The 23,199-nt window shown below is 43.4% G+C and overlaps 1 protein-coding gene across 1 annotated transcript in view; it reads right to left on the reverse strand.

The window, feature by feature from the left end:
- The window catches only part of LOC143808073 (putative cation-transporting ATPase 13A4), a 370,353-nt gene that overhangs the window by 161,062 nt on the left and 186,092 nt on the right, over positions 1-23,199 (reverse strand). Inside the window, exons 6-9 of the mRNA XM_077290330.1 lie at positions 21,296-21,365; positions 4,452-4,586; positions 2,605-2,677; positions 1,273-1,404 (exon numbers count right to left, since the gene is read on the reverse strand). Coding sequence (XP_077146445.1) covers positions 1,273-1,404; positions 2,605-2,677; positions 4,452-4,586; positions 21,296-21,365 — 410 coding nt within the window. The remainder of the gene's footprint in view (positions 1-1,272; positions 1,405-2,604; positions 2,678-4,451; positions 4,587-21,295; positions 21,366-23,199) is intronic.

A 23,199-nucleotide genomic window follows, 5' to 3' on the forward strand; every position in this document is an offset into this window, starting at 1 on the left:
ACATTGACTTAATTATCCTTAAGCCACTTTGTTATCATTTTGGCAGTATGATTCAGGTCACTGTCCATTTGGGAGACCCATTTCTGACCAATCTTTGACTTCCTGGCTGATGTCTTGCTTCAGTATTGCCACATAATCTTTTTTCTCATGATGTCATCTATTTTGTGAAGTGCACCAGTCCCTTCTGCAGCAAAATAATCCCACAATATGATGCTGCCACCCCCGTTTCACAGTTGGGATGGTGTTCTTAGGCTTCGAAGCTTCAAAAGTTCAATTTTAGTTTCATCAGACCACAGGACATGTCCCCAAAATTAAGATCTTTGTTCCTGTGTGCATTTGCAAGCATTATTCTGGATTTTTGTGCTTCTTTTAGAGTAATGACTTCTTCCTGGAAGAGTGGCCTTTCAGGCTATGTTGATACAGTACTTGTTTCACTGTGGATAGTGACACAATCTTGCCAGCTTCGTCCATCATCTTCACAAGCTCTTGTTCTTGGGTTGATATGCATTTGTTGCACCAAAGCATGTTGATCTCTGAGACACAGAACTCGTCTCCTTCCTGAGCGGTATGATAGCTGGACATTCCCATCTTGTTTGTACTTGTGTATAATTGTTTGTACAGATGAACAAGGTACCTTCAGGTATCTTGAAATTGTATCTAAGGATGAGTCAAACTTGTGCAAGTCTACAATTCTCTTCCTGATATCTTGGCTGATTTCTTGAGACTTTCCCATGATGCTACACAAAGAAGCAGTGTGTTTCAGGTGTGAATTGAAATACATCCACAGGTGTGTCTCTAATTAACTCAGGTGTTGCCAAAGCTTCCAAACACATGACATCATCATATGGGCAGTCCAGAATTGTTTAAAGGCAAAATAATCTTAGTGTATGTAAACTTTTGACTTTGCAGTAAGTAATAAAAATGCCTTAAAACATTTTCTCTCTCTCGCCTGTATAATATTATTATTATAATTTTTATTACGATTTTGAATTATGGACCCATGTTATGGAATAGGGATGTTTAACCTTTACCCCTAATTCGTCTTGGGAAAATCCTGGTCCACCCTAGATCACCCACTTTGGGTCGGGGTTCCTTTTTAAGCAGTGCAGCCTAAATGTACTGGATATTTCTTGCATAATTTCTATAAAAGAAATCAGGATAATCCTGTGGCAGGCAAGTATATAAAGCACATTCAGAATGATCTATATCTGAACTTATCTGAACAGAGTTGCATAATGCAATATTCATATAAAGGATAGTAAAATAGCTCACCTGTCAGCATGCCTTCATTCACTATGCAGGTGCCCCTCAGTAAAATGCAATCACATGGAAGAAAAAACCTTTTTCCTGAGAGCACTAGTAGATCTCCAGGGACCAAGTGTCTGGATTCCATTTCCTCATTACCTATAAAAAATTGATTGTAATGGGATAATGTCACAAAAGTGAAAAAGTCAAGGATAACTGTCTCATTTCTATGAGAGTTGCATAGTCTAATGATAGAGATTGGTTTCAGTGGACTATAATATTGCACTTGATGTAAAGCAGTTTTTGGCAACTTACATGTTAGATTCAATGACAGGTACAATAATTTACACAACCGTACAGTAGCCATATTCTCTTATTTGCATTATGTGCACAAGCTATGCGCACAACTATTAGGCAAATGAGTATTTAGACCATATCGTTATTTTTATGCAGCTTTTAAACTCCAAGCTGTGTAAACATGAATGCTTATTGGATGAAGCAGATCTAGTGATGTATATTTGTGTAATGAGGGAGGGTCCCGCCTAAGGATATCAACACTCTTTATCAAGATGTGCAGAAGAGTTATTAGGATAAGAGCAGGTTCACACTGAGCATATGTGACAGAGTCTGCAGACGCCGTGGAGAATGTTCTGCTTCCTGCAACATCCTATAGCATGACTGGTATGGCAGTTGGTTAGTATTGTTGTGGGAAGGCATTTATTTGGATGGACACAGAGCCCTACATGTGCTAGCCAGAGGTACTGTGACTATCATTAGGTACTGGGATGAGCTCCTCAGACCCATTGTGAGACCATATGCAGGTGCACTAGGCCCTGGTTCCTCCTGGTGCATGACAATGCAAGGCCTCATGTGGCTGAAGTGTGCCAGCAGTTCCTGCATGATGAAGACATTGATGCTATGGACTGGCCTGTCCGTTACCCAGACTGGAATCCATTTGAGCACCTCTGAGACATCATGCCTCATTCCATCCACCAACGTCACGTTGCACTACAGACTGTCCAGGAGTTGACTTTTGCTTTAGTCCAGGTCTGGGACTAGATCCCTCAAGAGAACACCTGACACACACACTACTGAGCATCATTTCCTTGTTTTGAGGCATTTCCACTGAAGTTGGATCACCTGAAATTTGATTTTACACTTTAATTTTCAGTATCATTCCAAATCCAGACCTCCATTTTTATTTACATTGATCATTTTTATGTTTTATTGTTCTCAATGAATTTCACTATGTAATGAATAAAGATTTGCAACTGGAATATTTCATTCAGTGATATCTAGGATGTTGTATTTTAGTGTTCCCTTTATTTTTTTGAGCAGTGTATTTTTTATTTTACTTACCAGCATCACTAGTGTGCACAGTGATAACAGCACTGTTATTGGATTCCACCAGTCGGTTCAGTTTTACAGATTGCTGCACAGGTAAAGCACATAGAGACTGTAAATAACATGTTCTCAAGAACCACAGAGAAGAAATTAATCCTATAGAATTAGTAAGGCAAGCAGAGAGGTAACAGATGGATTACTAGTGCAAGCAGACATTCTAATCTAGTGCCAGAAAAAGCAAAGCAAATCTACACTATAACACCCTTTAACCCCTACACGACATATAATGTGCAGCTGTCCTTGTCTTTGATGCAGGCTCCCACGTGGCTGTTAACGTGTTAACCAATCTCTGAGAGCAGCATATAACATTCACCGGTAGAGGAGCTTGTCATTAACAGCACCCATCTGCACTTCCATAACTTGATTGCAGGGGAACCGATGTGTTGCCATAACAGCTGGGGGTCTGCTGAAGACCTCCGTGCCTGTCATTGCGATTCTCCTGTGAAAATCATCTTTTAGGTGATGTTCATAGGTTACCATGATTTTAGCTATACATAGCAAGTGATTGGATGATCAGAGCTTCAAATTCCCTAAGTGGACTAACAAATACAGTAAAAAGTGAAATGTGAGAAAAATAAGTTTTTAAAAATATAAAAAAAAATACAAAAGTTCAAATTACCCCCCTTTTGCCCCATTAAAAATAAAACAATACAAAAAAATGATTTGATGTGCCTGTGTTCAGAAAAGTATGATCTATCAAAATATAAACTAAATTAATCTGATCAGTAAATACATAGCAAAAAATAGGAAATGACAGAATTTTGGGGGTTGTCACAACAATAAAATGCAGTAAGAGTCAATCAATACAAAGGATCTATCCCAAAGTGGTACCAGTGAACACCAGAAAAATTTCAGATCACAAAAAATAAGCCCCACACAGCCCTATATCCCAGAAATTGAACAATTTATCGGTCTTAGAAAATGGTGACAAATGCAACACACCAGCCCATCAAACAAAAAAGTCTCAGTGTTTCTTATGCCAGAAACTAATTACAGTCAGTGACTGGAGTAGCATTTCCGTTGTGGTGAACAGAGGTGCACACCACAGAGAAGATGCAAAAAATTCATTATGTGGTGTGTGACTCTTAATGATTTCAGCACATTGTACTCCAGAAAGCCCTTCATTAGGATTGATGTCTGCAATGCCTATCTCAATAAATTTTCCATGTGGCAAGCCTACAGATGGAGGAGTTCAACAATAAAGCACAAAGCTAACATAATAATTGTGTGTGGTGTTGCATCAGAGCACTGCAAGGAAGCTGTAGGCCAGAAGGGTAAAGCACGGCATAGGCCATTAAAATCTGATCAGTGAGGGTTACACCCGGCACTCCCACCAATCAGATGTTACCAGCGTCAGTAGCAGGCAGTTTTCAGAAGCACTCGGAATATAAGAGCTCTGTCATTTCTATAGTGGCCATCAGTGGGTACTATTGATCCAACCACAAGATAGAATAGAGGGTGGGATTCTACATTGTGTGGCTATTATAGTTTTGATAAAGCTGCTGTGTTCCCACAACATCTTAGAACTTCCAATCGGCACCTGTAACAGCTGATGTGTGAGAGTACCAGATGTCACATCCCCACCAATTAGTTATTGAAGATCTATCTCAAGGATAGGCCATCAGTACTAAGGTAATGGCCAACCCTTTTAAGTACTGCATCTACATATCTTATTAAGCTTAAAGGAGATTATCTTTATTATAGCTAATATTCTCATGTACTAGTTAATATAATTCCTACTATATTATGTTTGTATGCAATAAAAAGTAATAAAATACACTGTAATAAAACATACACAGTACCTGTCTGAGGTCGTACACAGTCAGAATTATGGACAGCACAGTAATCACAATAATAACTATTGAGTATTCAATATATCCTTCTGCCAACCATAAACTAAGGCTGGCGGCTTGAAAGAGATAATAAGGATTAAATACCTAACAAAAACAGAAATATACAAAATAAGTATGTTTATTGTGTTATGTTAAATTTTACATGCCTTATAAATAGTGTTGAGCATTCCGATACCGAGTTCCGATACTTTTGTGATATCGGGAATCGGTATCAGATCCATATTCATGTGTAAAATAAAGAATTAAAATAAAAAATATGGATATACTCACCTCTCCAGCGGCCCTTGGACTTTACCGATGTAACCGGGAGCCTCCGATCCTAAGAATGAGCGCGTGAAGGCTCTTCGATGACGTTGCGGCTTCTCATTGGTCGCGTGAGCGCTCATGTGACCGCTCACGCGACCAATCACAAGCTGCGATGTCATCACAGGTCCTTCAGGCGCTCATTCTTAGGAACGGAGGCTCCCGGTTATGGCGGTAAGGTCCAGGGGCCGCCGGAGAGGTGAGTATATCCATATATATATATATATATATATATCCATATACTCACCTCTCCGGCGGCCCCTGGACCTTACCGACTTAACCGGGAGCCTCCGTTCCTAAGAAAGAGCGCCTGAAGGACCTGTGATGACATCGCGGCTTGTGATTGGTCGCGTGAGCGGTCACATGAGCGCTCACGCGACCAATCAGAAGCCACGACGTCATCGAAGGCCCTTCATGCGCTCATTCTTAGCAACGGAGGCTCCCGGTTACATCGGTAAAGTCCAGGGGCCGCCGGAGAAGTGAGTATATCCATATTTTTTATTTAAATTCTTTATTTTACACATAAATATGGATCCCAGGGCCTGAAGGAGAGTTTCCTCTCCTTCAGACCCTGGGAACCATTCCGATACTTTGCGTCCCATTGAAATGCATTGGTATCGGGTATCGGTATCGGCGAGATCCGATATTTTGCCGGTATCGGCCGATACTATCCGATACCGATACCAATGCATATCGGAAAGTATCGCTCAACACTACTTATAAAGAAACTCAACTTTCAGGTTGGATTCTGACGAGCATATGCAGAGTCGTCCTTTTGTCTGTTTTATTTATGTCTGAACATAAGCAAAGTCATCTGATTTTTTACAAACGTGGTCAAAATTGTTGATACCCCTCGCTTAATGACAGAAAAACCCACAATGGTCACAGAAATGACTTGAATCTGACAAAAGCAATAATAAATTAAAAATCTATGAAAATGAACAAATGAAAGTAAGACACTGCTTTTCAACCATGCTTCCACAGAATTAAAAAAAATTCAAACACATGAAATAGGCCTGGATAGAAATGATGGTACCTCCGAAAATAATGTGACAAAAGGGACATGTTAAATCATGGTGTATCCACTAATTAACATCACAGGTGTCTACAATATTGGAATCAGTATGTGGGCCTGTATATAGTGCTACAGATACTCACTGTGCTATTTGGTGACATGGTACAGTATGTATCACAATCAACATGGACCAGAGGAAGCGAAGGAAAACATTGTTTCAGGATATTAGAAAGAAAATTATAGACAAACATGTTAAAGGTAAAAGTTATAAGACCATCTCCAAGCAGCTTGATGTTCCTCTGACTACAGTTGCACATATTATTCAGAAATGTAAGATCCATGGAACTGTAGCCAACTTCACTGGACGTGGATGCAGTAGGAAAATTGATGACAAATCAAAGAGGCTGATAATATGAATGGTAACAAAAGAGCCCAGAAAAACTTCTAATCAGACTAAAGGTGAACTTCAAACTCAAGGAACATCAGTGTCAAATCGCACCATCTGTCATTGTCTGAGCCAAAGTGGACTTCATGGAATCATAAAAAAGCTAGACTGGAATTTGCCAAACTTCACGTTGACAAGCCACAAAGCTTCTGGAAAAATGTCTTATGGACAGATGAGACAAAAATGGAACTTTTTGTTAAGGCACATCAGCTCTATGTTCACAGTTGGAAAAATGAAGCATATCAAGAAAAAAACACTGTCCCTACTATGAAACATGGAGGAGGCTCTGTTATGTTCTGGGGCTGCTTTGTTGCATCTGGCACAGAGTGTCTAGAATCTGTGCAGGGTAGAATAAAATATCAAGACTATCAAGGGATTCTAGAGATAACTGTGCTGCCCAGTGTCAGAAAGCTTGGTCTCAGTCGCAGGTCATGGATCTTGCAACAGGCTAATGACCCAAACCACACAGCTAAAACACCCAGGAATGGCTAAGAGGAAAACATTGTACTATTCTCAAGTGGCCTTCTATGAGCCCTGACCTAAATGCTATTGAGCATATTTGGAAAGAGCTGAAACATGCCTTCTGGAAAAGGCAACCTTAAAACATGAGAAAACTGGAGCAGTTTGCTCTTGATGAGTGGGCCAAAATACCTGTTGAGAGGTACAGAAGTCTCATTGACACTTACAGGAATTGTTTGATTGCAGAGATTGTCTCAAAAAGTTGTGCAACAAAATATTAAGTTAAGGGGACCATCATTTCTGTCCAGGCCTATTTCATGAATTTTATTTTTTTTTTAAATTCTGTGGAAGAATGGTAGAAAAAGGAATGTCTAACTTTCATTTGGTCACTGTCATAGATTTTTTATTTATTATTACTTTTGTCAGATTTAAGTTATTTCTGTGACCATTGTGGGTTTTTCTGTCATTAAATGAGGGGTACCAACAATTTTGATCATGTGTGTACATTTTGTACAATGGATATGGCATATGGTGTTTACATGAATATTCTCATAACTAATACAGGTCTAATACTATTTCTTATTTTAATGATGATATTAGATTTGTGAAAACTTATGACATATGGATGGTAATGTGATTTTTGTGCACCAGTATTGACTTACAATAAGCGAGTCTCATCTGGAATACAAATCAAATTAGTGCATGTTGTGATTTTTCACACGTAGATCATTGGCACATGACTACCAATTTGACATTTGGTCATCCTCCAAACCTCATGCTACCCACTTTGCATACATTAGCACATGGACATTCAATACGCTCATCTGAGTGAGCCCTTACACTGTGATATGTCAGGGTACATTACCAAGGTCAGAAAACACTGTGGGTTGCGGTACTTCTACACTCATAAAGTCTCTGTGCACAAAGCAAAACCAGACCAAAAATAATAAGGAGGGTCATCCATAAACCCTTAACCCCTTAACCCCCAAGGGTGGTTTGCACGTTAATGACCGGGCCAATTTTTACAATTCTGACCACTGTCCTTTTTGTGAGGTTATAACTCTAGAATGCTTCAACGGATCCTGATGATTCTGACAATTTTTTCTCGTGACATATTGCACTTCATGATAGTGGTAAAATTTATTTGATATTACTTGCATTTATTTGTGAAGAAAATGGAAAATTGGCAAAAAAATTTGAAAATTTCACAATTTTACAACTTTGAATTTTTATGCCCTTAAATCACAGAGATATGTCATACAAAATACTTAATAAGTAACATTTTCCACATGTCTACTTTACATCAGCACAATTTTGGAACCAAAATTTTTTTTGTTAGGGCGTTATAAGGGTTAAAAATTGACCAGCAATTTCTCATTTTTACAACACCATTTTTTTAGGGACCACATCACATTTGAAGTCACTTTGAGGGGTCTATATGATAGAAAATAACCAAGTGTGACACCATAAAAACTGCACCCCTCAAGGTGCTCAAAACCACATTCAAGAAGTTTATTAAACCTTTAGGTGTTTCACAGGAATTTTTGGAATGTTTTAAAAAAAATGAACATTTAACTTTTTTTCCCAAAAAATTTATTCAGCTGCAATTTGTTTAATTTTACCAAGGGTAACAGGAGAAATTGGACCCCAATAGTTGTTGTACAGTTTGTCCTGAGTATGCCGATACCCCGTATGTGGGACTAAACCACATACGCAGAGCTCGGAAGGGAAGGAGCACCATTGACTTTTCAATGCAAAATTGGCTGGAATTGAGATAGGACTACATGTTGCATTTGGAGACCCCTTGATGTGCTTAAACAGTGCAAACTCCCCACAAGGGACACCATTTTGGAAAGTAGACCCCTAAAGGAACTTATCTAGATGGGTGGTGAGCACTTTGAACCCCCAAGGGCTTCACAGAAATTTATAATGTAGAGCCGTAAAAATAAAAAATCAACCCTAATTCCAACCGTAAATGTAATCCAAACCCTAACTTTAGCCCCAACCCTAACTTTAGGCCCAACCCTAACCCTAACTTTAGCCCCAACCCTAACTTTAGCCCCAACCCTAACCCTAACTTTAGCCCCAACCCTAACCCTAACCTTAATGGGAAAATGGAAATAAATATATTTTTTTTAATTTTATTATTTTTCCCCTAACTAAGGGGGTGATGAAGGGGGGTTTGATTTACTTTGATAGCTGTTTTTTTTTTAGCGGATTTTTATGATTGGCAGCAGTCCCACACTAAAAGACGCTTTTTATTACAAAAAATTGTTTTTGCGTCTCCACATTTTGAGAGCTATAATTTTTCCATATTTTGGTTCACAGAGTCATGTGATGTCTTGTTTTTTTGGTACCATTTTCGGGCACATGACTTTTTTGATTGCTTTTTATTCCGATTTTTGTGAGGCAGACTGACCAAAAAACAGCTATTCATGAATTTCTTTTGGGGGGGCGTTTATACCGTTCCACGTTTGGTAAAATTGATAAAGCAGTTTTATTCTTCGGGTCAGTATGATTACAGCGATACCTCATTTATATCTTTTTTATGTTTTGGCGCTTTTATACGATAAAAACTATTTTATATAAAAAATAATTATTTTTGCATCGCTTTATTCTGAGGACTATAACTTTTTTACTTTTTCACTGATGATACTGTGTGATGGCTCGTTTTTTGCGAGACAAGATGACGTTTTCAGCGGTACCATGGTTATTTATATCCGTCTTGTTGATCGCGTGTTATTCTGCTTTTTGTTCGGCAGTATGATAATAAAGTGTTGTTTTTTTGCCTCGTTTTTTTTTTTAAGGCGCTCACTAGTGGAACAGTTTTATTGGTCAGGTCGTTACAGACGCGGCGATACTAAATTTGTGATCTTTTATTGTTTTTTTTATTTAGATAAAGAAAAGTATTTATTGGAGCAATATATATTTTTTTTATTTATTTAGGATTTTTTTTTTTAAATATATAAATATTTTTTTTTTACTTTTTTGCTTTGTCCCGGGGGGATTTCACTGTATAGTGACAGATCGCTGATCTGACACATTGCAGTGCACTGTGTCAGATCAGCGATCTGACAGGCACTGCAGGGAGGCTTCCCGACGCCTGCTCTGAGCAGGCGCTTGAAAGCCACCTCCTTGCAGGACCCGGAAGGCCCTCTGCAGCCATTTTGGATCCGGGGCCTGCAGGGAGGAGGAGGTTAGAGACCCTCAGACAACGCGATCAGATCGCGTTGCTCCGAGGGTCTCAGGGAAGCACACAGGGAGCCCCCTCCCTGCGCGATGCTTCCCTGTGCCGCTGAAACGCTGTGATCATGTTTGATCGTAGTGTTTCGGGGGTTAATGTGCCGGGAGCGGTCCGTTATGGCTCCTGGCACTTAGTGCCGGATGTCAGCTGTAATAATCAGCTGACACCCGGTGGCGATCGGCTGTGCTCCCCCCGTCAGCGTGGCCGATCGACTATGACGTACTATCCCGTGTTAGGGTTTGGCGGAACGCATCAAATATATATATATATATATTAAAAGGTGCGTTCGCAACCTGGGGTCCGCTGTGCAGGAGTAAAACCCGCTGCTAGTAACTGGTGGTACTATATGGCGGTAAAAGTGAACTCTGTTATTTCACAGAGTCACTTGAGACAAGAGAACACTGTGCCCTGTTAACCTCACAGAGGAACACAGCTACCAAATAGAGCAAACAGTGGTCATGCAGTCAGAATAGCACACGCAAAACTCCTCAACAGAGGTTCCGGTATTCTAGGGGCTATTACAGCTGAACCCTGAAACCATATTCATATGACCACACTGGCGCTGAACACGTAACTTAGTTGATAATAGTGCATGGCCATGCGGCCATGCAAACCTTTTATAGCTGCAGCAACTTCAGGACCTTCCTAGAGGACCAATGGGAGCTGCCATAGTACCTGAGCAACTTTAGGACCTTCCTAGAGGACCAATGGGAGTTGCTGCAGTACCTGATCATGTGATCTCTGACCTCCAATGAGAGGTCTTACCTTGGGCATGCTCAGAAGGGGAAAAGCAGGACTTCGTCCCAGAGAAGTCTGCTTGGCGCTGACCAGTACTGGCTCCAATGGCTGAGCCTGGAAAGGCAGCAGTAATCATCCGCACAGTATCAGGGGCGCCAGATGCTGGGACCGACGTCTCCACTGAGCAGGCTCCACTGCGGCTGAAGAAGAATGGGAGACTGCAGCAGAGATGGTTCGAGATTCCCCTCGTGCAGAGGCGGGAACTCGACCCCAAACATTTACCCCCCTCCTAGGGCCCCCCTCCTTGGACATCGCTATGCTCGAAAGCCGCAATGAGCTGCGGAGCTCGAATGTGCTCAGCCGGCTCCCAAGACCTGTCCTCTGGGCCATAACCCTTCCAGTCCACCAAATAAAATTTCTTACCACGTACCACCTTGCACCCCAAAATAGCGTTCACCTCGTAATCGTCCGTAGACGAACCCGATGTCCCGGCAGATGACTCAGAAAACCGGGACAAGTATATGGGCTTCAAGAGGGACACATGAAAGGTGTCGGTGATACCTAGGTGTGGAGGAATGGCCAGACGGTAGACCGCAGGGTTAACCAGTGCGAGGACCTTGAAGGGACCTAAGTAGCAAGGTGCAAACGTAGTTGACTCAACACGCAGCATGATGTTACGGGCGGAGAGTAACACTAAGTCGCCAATAGCAAAGGTTGGAGCGGGGCGCCGATCAGCATCAGCGGAGAACCTCATTCTCTCCTTGGAGGCCCGAATGGCATCCTGAGTGCGGTCCCAAATGTCCCGTGCCTCCACAGCCCAGTCTGCCACCGTGGAGTTGGCAGAAGACACGGGCATGGACACAGGGACACACGGATACTGGCCGTAATTAAGGAGAAATGGAGTCTGACCAGTGGAGTCGGCTATGGCATTGTTAAGTGCAAACTCCGCCCACGGTAGCAAGGATGCCCAGTCATCCTGCCTGGCAGAAACAAAATGACATAGATATGTGACCAGAGTCTGGTTTTCCCTCCCTACCAACCCATTCGTCTCGGGATGATATGCCGAGGAGAAATTCAACTCAATGCTGTGTAGACGACAAAGCTCTCTTTAGAATCGAGATTCAAACTGGGGACCCTGGTCACTGAAAATTTTGTCCGGAATACCATGTAGGTGAATGATATGTTTGATAAATGACGCTGCCAGAGCCCGTGCAGAAGGTAGCCGTGGAAGAGGCACCAAGTGCACCATTTTGGAAAAATGGTCGGTGATCACCCAAATAATGGTGCAGCTATGAGACTTGGGTAAGCCCACCACAAAATCCATCTCGACCATCTCCCAAGGCCTGTCCGCCACCGGCAGGGGGTAAAGCAACCCAGCTGGCTGTTGACGAGGAGACTTGATCTTGGCACAGGAGACACATACCCGAACATAGTCTGCGACGTCACGGTCCATATGCGACCACCAGTATGTCCTTGCCAGTAGCTCAGATGTCCTCTTGCACCCAAAATGTCCACCCACCCTGGATGAGTGAGCCCAAGAGAGAACCTCTGGTTGCAGACTGGATGGTACAAAAGTCTTGCCCGGAGGCACAGACTCTAGTGAAATCGGGGCCATAGTTCTCAGACTCTCAGTAGGGACAATAAGCCGAGGCTCCTCTTCCTCCTCCTCAGATGATACAACGGGGAGAGATATAGCATCAGCACGAATGTTCATTTTCCCAGAAAGGAAATGGAGGGTGAAATGGAACCGGGAGAAGAACAAGAACCATCTGGCCTGGCAAGAATTTAACCGCTGGGCTGTCTGTAGGTAGACCAAATTTTTATGATCTGTGAACAATTGGAAGGGAAAACGATCTCCTTCCAAGAGATGTCTCCACTCCGAGAATGCCAACTTCATTGCTAGCAACTCCCTCTCCCCGATGGAATAATTCCTCTCCGCTGGTGTGAAGGTCTTGGAAAAGAAGAAGCAAGGATGCTTCCGACCTTGAGCATCCTTTTGAAAGAGGACTGCTCCAGCAGCAACGGAAGAGGCATCCACCTCCATTATCTACATCGGGGCAATGTAGGATGGGAGCGCTAGCAAAATGGGACTTAATAGAAGTGAAGGCCTTGGAGACCTCCTCAGACCACAATTTGGGATTTGCTCCCTTCTTGGTGAGGACTACCAAGGGAGCTACCAAAGTTGAGAAATGAGGGATGAACTGGTGATAGTTAATGAACCCCATAAAGTGCTGCACCGCTTTAAGAGAATGGAGTTCTTGCCAGCCCATCACAGCCTGTAGTTTGGCAGGATCCATAGCCAGTCCCTGGGCGGAGATGATATAGCCCAGGAAAGGTAAGGACTCCTGCTCAAACACACATTTCTCCAACTTGGCGCCGAGGGAATTAGCTCGTAAGAGGTTGAAGACTTTGCAAACATCTATCCGGTGGGAGTCAATATCTGGAGAGTAGATGAGGATATCATCCAGATAGACTACAACAGAGGTGGAGAGCATGTCCCGGAAGATATCGTTAACAAAGTCTTGGAAAACAGCTGGGGTATTGCAGAGCCCAAATGGCATCACTAGATATTCATAGTGCCCATCCCTGGCGTTAAAAGCCATCTTCGTCCCCCTCACGGATGCGAATCAGGTTGTAAGCACCCTGCAGATCTAGTTTGGTAAATACCCTTGCTCCCCAAAGCCTATCAAAGTGCTCAGATTTAAGGGGCAGGGGATATTTATTCTTAATGGTGATGGTGTTAAGACCCCTGTAGTCTATGCATGGACATAGTTCCCAATTCTTCTTCTGCACAAAGAAAAACCCAGCCCCTGCAGGTGACACTGAATTCCTAATGATTCCCCTTGTCAGATTTTCCTTAATGTACTGTGACATTGCCTCTGTCTCTGGGAGAGATAATGGATAGACTCAACCCCGGCGAGGCATAGCACCAGGCTGTTGTGAATTCTGCTCTTGGGCTCCCTCCAGTGGTTGTAAGTGGTAGCGCTGCTGTCTTTGAATCACAGCAGTTATCAGGTGTGTTCACTTTTTGCAATTCGGACTGGGCTATTTAGTCTTGCTTGACCCTTTAGTCTGTGCCAGTTGTCCATTGTTCCTGGAGGATTCACATCCTTGCCTGGTCTCTCCTGCTCTGCTGTTCATTTCAACAAAGATAAGTTCTGGCCTATTTTGCTGTCCACATGCTGTGGCCTATTGTTCAGTTCTTTTCCATGTTTTTGTCTTGTCCAGCTTGGTCTGTATAAGGATTTGTTTAGCCAAGCTGGTATCTCTGGAGATGCAGATATACCCTCCATATCTTTAGTTAGCTGTGGAGATTTTGTATTTTCTGTGGTGGATTTTCTAGTGTTTTTATACTGACCGCATAGTACTCTGTCCTATCCTTTCTATTTAGCTAGAAGTGGCCTCCTTTGCTAAAATCTGACTTCAGTCTGCGTATGTTATTTCCCTCTCCTCTCACAGTCAATATTTGTGGGGGGCTGCCTATCCTTTGGGAATTTTCTCTGAGGCAAGATAGTTTTCCCTTTTCTATCTCTAGGGGTAATTAGTCCTCCGGCTGTGTCGAGATGTCTAGGGAGCGCTAGGTACATTCCACGGCTACTTCTAGTTGCAGTGTTAAGTTCAGGGTCTGCGGTCAGTACAGGTACCACCTTCTCCAGAGTACGTCCCATGCTGCTCCTAGGCCACCAGATCATAACAGTACAACTGGCCAACAATGAGTTGACCGCATCTCAGAAGAAGGGAAGGAAAGTGCTGAGCCATTTTTTTTTCTGTAGTCTGTTGTGTTTTTTTTTTCCTTCCCTCTTTACCTCTGGGTGGCTCAGGAGTTCGGCGCTGGTATGGATGTTCAGGTATTAACTTCTCGTGTGGATCAACTTGCTGCTAGAGTACAGGGTATTTCTGATTATATCGTTCAGACTCCAGATATAGAGCCTAGAATTCCAACTCCTGATTTGTTTTTTGGGGATAGGTCCAAATTTTTGAGCTTTAAAAATAACTGTAAACTGTTTTTTGCTCTGAAACCCCGTTCCTCTGGTGATCCCATCCAGCAGGTTAAAATTGTTATATCTCTGATGCGTGGTGACCCCCAGGATTGGGCATTTGCCCTGGAACCTGGGAATCCGGCGTTGCTTAATGTTGACACCTTTTTTCAGGCGCTTGGGTTATTGTATGACGAACCTAATTCAGTGGATCATGCTGAGAAGACCTTGTTGGCCCTGTGTCAAGGTCAAGAAGTGGCAGAATCATATTGCCAGATATTTAGAAAATGGTCTGTACTGACTAAATGGAATGAGGATGCCTTGGCTGCAATTTTCAGAAAGGGTCTTTCTGAATCCGTTAAAGATGTTATGGTGGGGTTCCCCACGCCTGCTGGTCTTAGTGATTCTATGTCTCTGGCTATTCAGATTGATCGGCGCTTGCGCGAGCGCAGAGTTGTGCACACTATGGCATTGTCTTCCGAGTGGAGTCCTGAGCCTATGCAGTGTGATAGGATTGTGTCTAGAGCTGAACGACAAGGATTTAGACGTCAGAATAGGTTGTGTTTTTACTGCGGCGATTCTGCTCATGTTATTTCTGATTGCCCTAAGCGTACCAAGAGAATCGCTAGTTCAGTTACTATCAGTACTGTACAACCTAAATTTCTGTTGTCTGTGACCCTGATCTGCTCATTATCGTCATTTTCTGTCATGGCATTTGTGGATTCAGGCGCCGCTCTAAACTTAATGGACTTAGAATTTCCCAGACATTGTGGTTTCCCCTTGCAGCCTTTGCAGAGTCCTATTCCTTTGAGGGGCATTGATGCTACACCGTTGGCTAAAAATAAACCTCAATTTTGGACACAGCTGACCATGTGCATGGCGCCAGCCCATCAGGAAGATTGTCGTTTTCTGGTGTTGCATAATTTGCATGATGCTATTGTGCTGGGTTTCCCATGGTTACAGGTCCATAATCTGGTATTAGATTGGAAATCTATGTTTGTGACTAGTTGGAGTTGTCAGGGGGTTCATGGTGACGTTCCCTTGATGTCAATTGCCTCCTCCCCCTCTTCTGAAATTCCTGAATTTTTGTCAGATTTCCAGGATGTATTCAATGAGCCCAAGTCCAGTTCCCTTCCACCGCATAGGGACTGTGATTGTGCTATTGACTTGATTCCAGGCTGTAAGTTCCCTAAAGGCCGACTTTTCAACCTGTCTGTGCCAGAACATACCGCCATGCGGAGCTATGTTAAGGAGTCCTTGGAGAAAGGGCATATTCGGCCATCTTCTTCACCATTGGGAGCAGGTTTTTTCTTTGTTGCCAAAAAAGATGGCTCTTTGAGACCCTGTATTGATTATCGCCTCTTGAATAAGATCACGGTCAAATTCCAATACCCTTTGCCTTTGCTTTCTGATCTGTTTGCTAGGATTAAGGGGGCTAGTTGGTTTACTAAGATTGACCTTCGAGGGGCATATAATCTTGTTCATATTAAGCAGGGTGACGAATGGAAAACTGCGTTTAATACGCCCGAAGGCCATTTTGAATACCTTGTGATGCCATTCGGACTCTCTAATGCTCCATCTGTGTTTCAGTCCTTCATGCATGATATATTTCGGAATTATCTTGATAAAGTCATGATTGTATATTTGGATGATATTTTGATTTTTTCAGATGATTGGGAGTCTCATGTGAAACAAGTAAGGATGGTATTTCAGATCCTTCGTGATAGTGTCTTGTTTGTGAAGGGGTCTAAGTGCCTCTTTGGAGTACAGAAGATCTCTTTTTGGGGCTTCATTTTCTCTCCCTCATCTATAGAGATGGATCCAGTTAAGGTTCAGGCCATTCATGATTGGATCCAGCCCACATCCGTGAAGAGCCTTCAGAAATTTTTGGGTTTTGCTAATTTTTATCACCGTTTCATTGCCAACTTCTCCAGTGTAGTTAAACCCCTGACCGATTTGACGAAGAAGGGCGCTGATGTGACAAATTGGTCCTCTGCGGCTGTTTCTGCCTTTCAGGAGCTTAAACGCCGATTTACTTCTGCCCCTGTGTTGCGTCAGCCGGATGTTTCTCTTCCTTTTCAGGTTGAGGTTGACGCTTCTGAGATTGGGGCAGGGGCCGTTTCCTTGATGAAACCGTGTGCCTTCTTTTCTCGAAAGTTTTCCCCTGCGGAACGCAATTATGATGTCAGCAATCGTGAGTTGTTGGCTATGAAGTGGGCATTTGAGGAGTGGCGACATTGGCTTGAGGGGGCCAAGCACCGTATTGTGGTCTTGACCGATCATAAGAATCTGATTTACCTCGAGTCTGCCAAACGGCTGAATCCTAGACAGGCCCGATGATCCCTGTTTTTCTCCCGTTTTGATTTTGTGGTCTCGTATCTTCCGGGTTCTAAGAATGTTAAGGCTGATGCCCTCTCTAGGAGCTTTTTGCCTGATTCTCCTGGGGTCCTTGAGCCGGTCGGTATTCTGAAGGATGGGGTGATTCTTTCTGCCATCTCCCCTGATTTATGACAGGTTCTTCAGGAATTTCAGGCTGATAAACCAGACCGCTGTCCAGTGGGGAAACTGTTTGTTCCTGACAGATGGACTAGTAAAGTGATTTCGGAGGTTCATTGTTCTGTGTTGGCTGGTCATCCTGGGATTTTTGGTACCAGAGATTTGGTTGCTAAGTCCTTTTGGTGGCCTTCCTTGTAGCGGGATGTGCGTTCTTTTGTGCAGTCCTGTGGGACTTGTGCCCGGGCCAAGCCTTGCTGTTCCCGCACTAGTGGGTTGCTTTTGCCTTTGCCGGTCCCTGAGAGGCCCTGGACGCATATTTCCATGGATTTTATTTCGGATCTTCCGCTTTCCCAGAGGATGTTAGTTATCTGGGTGGTTTGTGACCGGTTTTCTAAGATGGTTCATTTGGTACCTTTGCCTAAGTTGCCTTCCTCTTCCGATTTGGTTCCGTTGTTTTTTCAGCATGTGGTTCGTTTGCATGGCATTCCGGAGAATATTGTGTCCGATAGAGGTTCCCAGTTTGTTTCTAGGTTTTGGCGGGCCTTTTGTGCTAGGCTGGGCATTGATTTGTCTTTTTCTTCCGCATTTCATCCTCAGACAAATGGCCAAACCGAGCGAACTAATCAGACTTTGGAAACTTATTTGAGATGCTTTGTGTCTGCTGATCAGGATGATTGGGTGGCTTTCTTGCCATTGGCCGAGTTTGCCCTTAATAATCGGGCTAGTTCTGCTACCTTGGTTTCACCCTTCTTTTGTAACTCTGGTTTTCATCCTCATTTTTCTTCGGGGCAGGTTAAGCCTTCTGATTGTCCTGGGGTGGACTCTGTCATTGATAGGTTGCAGCAAATTTGGGCTCATGTTGTTGACAATTTGGTGTTGTCTCAGGAGGGGGCTCAGCGTTTTGCTAACCGTCGTCGGTGTGTTGGTTCCCGGCTTCGGGTTGGAGATTTGGTCTGGTTGTCTTCCCGTCATGTTCCTATGAAGGTTTCTTCCCCTAAGTTTAAGCCCCGTTTTATTGGCCCTTATAGGATTTCTGAGATTATCAATCCAGTGTCTTTTTGTTTGGCCCTTCCGGCCTCTTTTTCCATCCATAAAGTTTTTCATAGATCTTTGTTGCGGAAATATGTGGTGCCCGTTGTTCCCTCTGTTGATCCTCCTGCCCCGGTGTTGATTGATGGGGAGTTGGAGTATGTGGTTGAGAAGATTTTGGATTCTCGTTTTTCGAGGCAGAAGCTTCAGTATCTTGTCAAATGGAAGGGTTATGGCCAGGAGGATAATTCTTGGGTTGTTGCCTCCGATGTTCATGCTGAGGATTTGGTTCGTGCCTTTCATTTGGCTCGTCCTGATCGGCCTGGGGGCTCTGGTGAGGGTTCGGTGACCCCTCTTCAAGGGGGGGTACTGTTGTGAATTCTGCTCTTGGGCTCCCTCCGGTGATTGTAAGTGGTAGCGCTGCTGTCTTTGAATCACAGCAGTTATCAGGTGTGTTCACTTTTTGCAATTCAAACTGGGCTATTTAGTCTTGCTTGACCCTTTAGTCTGTGCCAGTTGTCCAATGTTCCTGGAGGATTCACATCCTTGCCTGGTCTCTCCTGCTCTGCTGTTCATTTCAACAAAGATAAGTTGTGGCCTATTTTGCTGTCCACATGCTGTGGCCTATTGTTCAGTTCTTTTCCATGTTTTTGTCTTGTCCAGCTTGGTCTGTATAAGGATTTGCTTAGCCAAGCTGGTATCTCTGGAGATGCAGATATACCCTCCATATCTTTAGTTAGCTGTGGAGATTTTGTATTTTCTATGGTGGATTTTCTAGTGTTTTTATACTGACCGCATAGTACTCTGTCCTATCCTTTCTATTTAGCTAGAAGTGGCCTCCTTTGCTAAAATCTGATTTCAGTCTGCGTATGTTATTTCCCTCTCCTCTCACAGTCAATATTTGTGGGGGGCTGCCTATCCTTTGGGAATTTTCTCTGAGGCAAGATAGTTTTCCCTTTTCTATCTCTAGGGGTAATTAGTCCTCCGGCTGTGTCGAGATGTCTAGGGAGCGCTAGGTACATTCCACGGCTACTTCTAGTTGCGGTGTTAAGTTCAGGGTCTGCGGTCAGTACCGGTAGCACCTTCTCCAGAGTACGTCCCATGCTGCTCCTAGGCCACCAGATCATAACACAGGCAACAGGTCTTTAGGACAGTCATAGGGGCGGTGAGGCAGAAGGATCTCCGCAGGCCTTTTGGAGAACATGTCCGCATAGGGCCAATATTGCTTGGGGAGAGAGGATAGATCTATGGGTACCTCAGTAGTAGCAACCTGAATGCTTTCCCTCTGACATCTACCCCCACAAGATTCAGCCCATCCCAAAATTATGCCTGTGGACCACTCAATATGAGGAGAGTGGTACCGTAGCCAAGGTATCCCTAACAGGATCTCATCAATTCCCTCTTCCCTATTACAGCCGAGTCCTGAAACCACATTCATATGACCACACTGGTGCTGAACACATAACTTATTTGATACTAGCGCATGCGGCCATGCGAACCTTTTATAGCTGCAGCAACTTCAGGACCTTCCTAGAGGACCAATGGGAGCTGCCACAGTACCTGAGCAACTTCAGGACCTTCCTAGAGGACCAATGGGAGCTGCTGCAGTACCTGAGCATGTGACCCCTGACCTCCAATGATAGGTCTTACCTTGGGCATGCTCAGAAGTGGAAAAGCAGGACTTAGTCCCAGAGACGTCTGCTTGCCGCTGACCAGTACTGGCTACAATGGCTGATCCAGACACTGGGACTGACGTCTCCGCTGAGCAGGCTCCACTGTGGCTGGAGAAGAAAGGGAAACTGCAGCGGAGATGGTACGAGATTCCCCTCGTGCAGAGATGGGAACTCGACCCTTAACATCCCATCACTGGGAATGAAGTCCCATGTCACCTCGACGGGATAGTACGTCATATGGGATTAAGAGGTTAAAGGGAACAACTGGAGGGCCTCATTCAAATATTAAGGAAGTGTAGTTGTGTTAATTTTACACTCATAAAGGCTCTGTACACATTGCAAAGCCAGAGAAAAATGATAATGAGGGTTATCCATAGACTCCTGAAGGCAACAACTGGAGGACCTCATTAAAATAATAAGAAAGTGTAGTTGTGGCACCTCTACACTCATAAACACTCTGCACACAGTGAAAAGCCAGAAAAAAATTCTAAGCAAGGTCATCCATATCTTGAATATATATTTGGGACAATGATTTTGCACTCCTTCAGGTGAGAGGAAATCATCTGTTATTATTTTGTTATCACATTAATACACTATTATTATTATTGAGTTATCCAACCTATCTCTTTACCATTATTTTTTAGATTTTGTGCCGAGCTATGGGTATCAATTACCAGCAGTGTTGAGTGATACCGTCCGATACTTGAAAGTATCGGTATCGGATAGTATCGGCCGATAACCGAAAAGTATCGGATATCGCCGATACCGATACCCGATACCAATACAAGTCAATGGGACACCAAGTATCGGAAGGTATCCTGTATGGTTCCCAGGGTCTGAAGGAGAGGAAACTCTCCTTCAGGCCCTGGGATCCATATTAATGTGTAAAATAAAGAATAAAAATAAAAAATATTGATATACTCACCTCTCCGACGCAGCCCAATGTAACCGGCAGCTTCCGTTCCTCAGAATGAGCGCTTGAAAGACCTTAGATAACGTCGCGGCTTGTGATTGGTCATGTGGCGGTCACGTGACCGGTCACGCGACCAATCACAGGCCGCGACGTCATCTAAGGTCTTTCAAGCGCTCATTCTGAGGAACGGAAGCTGCCGGTTACATCGGGCTGCGTCAGAGAGGTGAGTATATCAATATTTTTTATTTTTATTCTTTATTTTACACAATAATATCGATCCCGATACCGATTCCCGATATCACAAAAGTATCGGATCTCGGTATCGGAATTCCGATACCGCAAATATCGGCCGATACCCGATACTTGCGGTATCGGAATGCTCAACACTAATTACCAGTAATGGTCAGGGAATCTCATCTATCTCCTGGCTTGCTAAAATAAAGGGCCTAACTGTATTGAGTAGAGTGGAATGGCAGGTCATATGATCGTATGTAACTTAACCTCTTTAACGAGCAGTTTCCACACCGGAGTAATCTCAACTTCAATAGCATTGGGTCCACAAATAATTCTCCTAGAAAATGAGATACATGAAAATAATACATAATGATTGAACTTTTAATCAAATATAAAAAAAATCGAAAAGCATGTTCAATTAATTAGTACATTTTCAATTAAATAAACACATCTAGAGTACAAAAAAAGTAGACATACTGGAACTTACAGCTTGGCACACCAGCATTTCTCCATCCACTGTTGCTTGGAGCAGAGAGCAAAGGCAAGGCAGTAAGTCCACTCTGAGAAAAAGACTAACACTCAGTCTTACTTATATAAACGATCCAGTTTATTTCATGAGTGAATTATACAAAAACATATATAGACACAAATATGCAGACATCTGAAATGTTTCAGTGATTATATCTCCTTACTCATGAATAAGGAGATGTAATATTTTAAGTATGTCACATGTCTGTATATCTGTGTCTATGTGTGGTCTTTTATCATTCATTCATTAAATAAACTGGATTGTTTTTAGAAGGAAGATGGAATGTCGGTCTCTTTCTCACAGTGAACATATCGATAAATATATTCAATAAATATGTTTCTCAAAGCAAATGGCATTGTGGGTTCAAAGTTATCTAGCGATACAAAATGTATATGTGGCGCCCCAGTGTCCTGGTCGTCACAGTAGCATTGCTTTCCTCACGGGGAGAGTGATGTTAAGTTTGGAAGCGATGAAGGATATCTTTTATCAGATAATCATCATGCACACAACATGTTCCAGGCCACAAGGGGGAGCTTTTGATCCTATTCATAGGTAACACCCCTTTATATATTGTGGTTTGGAGGGAAAGAGAGGTGAGATTGTCAGAGAGACAGGAGAGAGCAGACCGACATAGAGTGTCAGAAGGTCTGAAGAGGCCGTGTAGTCTGAAGTAATACAGCCCCTGGAGAAAGGGACATACAGAAGGAAAGGACATCGTTCAGTGAGAGTGAAGGAGAGCGAGGCACAGGCGATGACACCAGGGGGAGTACAGCAGCGAGCAGACTGTCTCCCAGGCAAAGCGCAGACAACCGGTAGCCAGTACACCAAGGTTGTAAGGGACTCTAAGACAAATAGTAAAGACCGGCAGGACAGCTGAATTGCAAGTTACCTGTCCGCCACACACACCTGAAGACACAGTAACACATAGAGCCCAGGGCGTGATAGAGTCCCTGTAGAAAAGGCTCGAGTTACCTGTCATACAGGTATTGCCCTATCCTATATGGAGGACAGAGAGAAGAACTGTGAGGACCTTATCTGAAGCCATAGGCAGTAAGGGACTACAACACCACCATGCTAGAGGAAGGCTTTTAACTCCACCTGGTAAAGGGGATTCTGGATTCGCTTCCAAGCTGACCGGACCCTGCCTGCCCTGTGATCTGGTACCCTGGACCATGGCTGCCTGAAGTCTTCAGTAAACCAGGTAAAGGGACTACAAACCTGTGTCCTCGTTCTATACTGCACTATTCATCATCTTTCATCTACACACCGAGAGCCCTGGGGATAAACTTCACCTGTGGGAAGTTATATCATCTAGCTGCCATAGCATCACCCCAGTGGACCCCTTAAAGCAGTGTCGGTCCCCACTGACCGAATACCACAGGTAGTGTCACGAACATAAACATTATTCAATTCCCCTTTTACATGGGTGCCTAGGGCCACGGACCGGGTCGCCACCGTGACATCCCCCTGTGAGCACTGGACCCAGTACCGGGCACCCCACGGCCTTGGTGGGCAACTCATAACTTTGGAGAATGGTTGAATTTGATGGACCTGACTTTTTCAAATTATTTAGCTATGTAACTATATACCCCCAAAATAAAGCAGGACTGTACAAAACTGATATCACAATAGGGTACAAGCC

This window comes from Ranitomeya variabilis, chromosome 2 (genome assembly GCF_051348905.1).
Source record: "Ranitomeya variabilis isolate aRanVar5 chromosome 2, aRanVar5.hap1, whole genome shotgun sequence".
NCBI lineage: Eukaryota > Metazoa > Chordata > Amphibia > Anura > Dendrobatidae > Ranitomeya > Ranitomeya variabilis.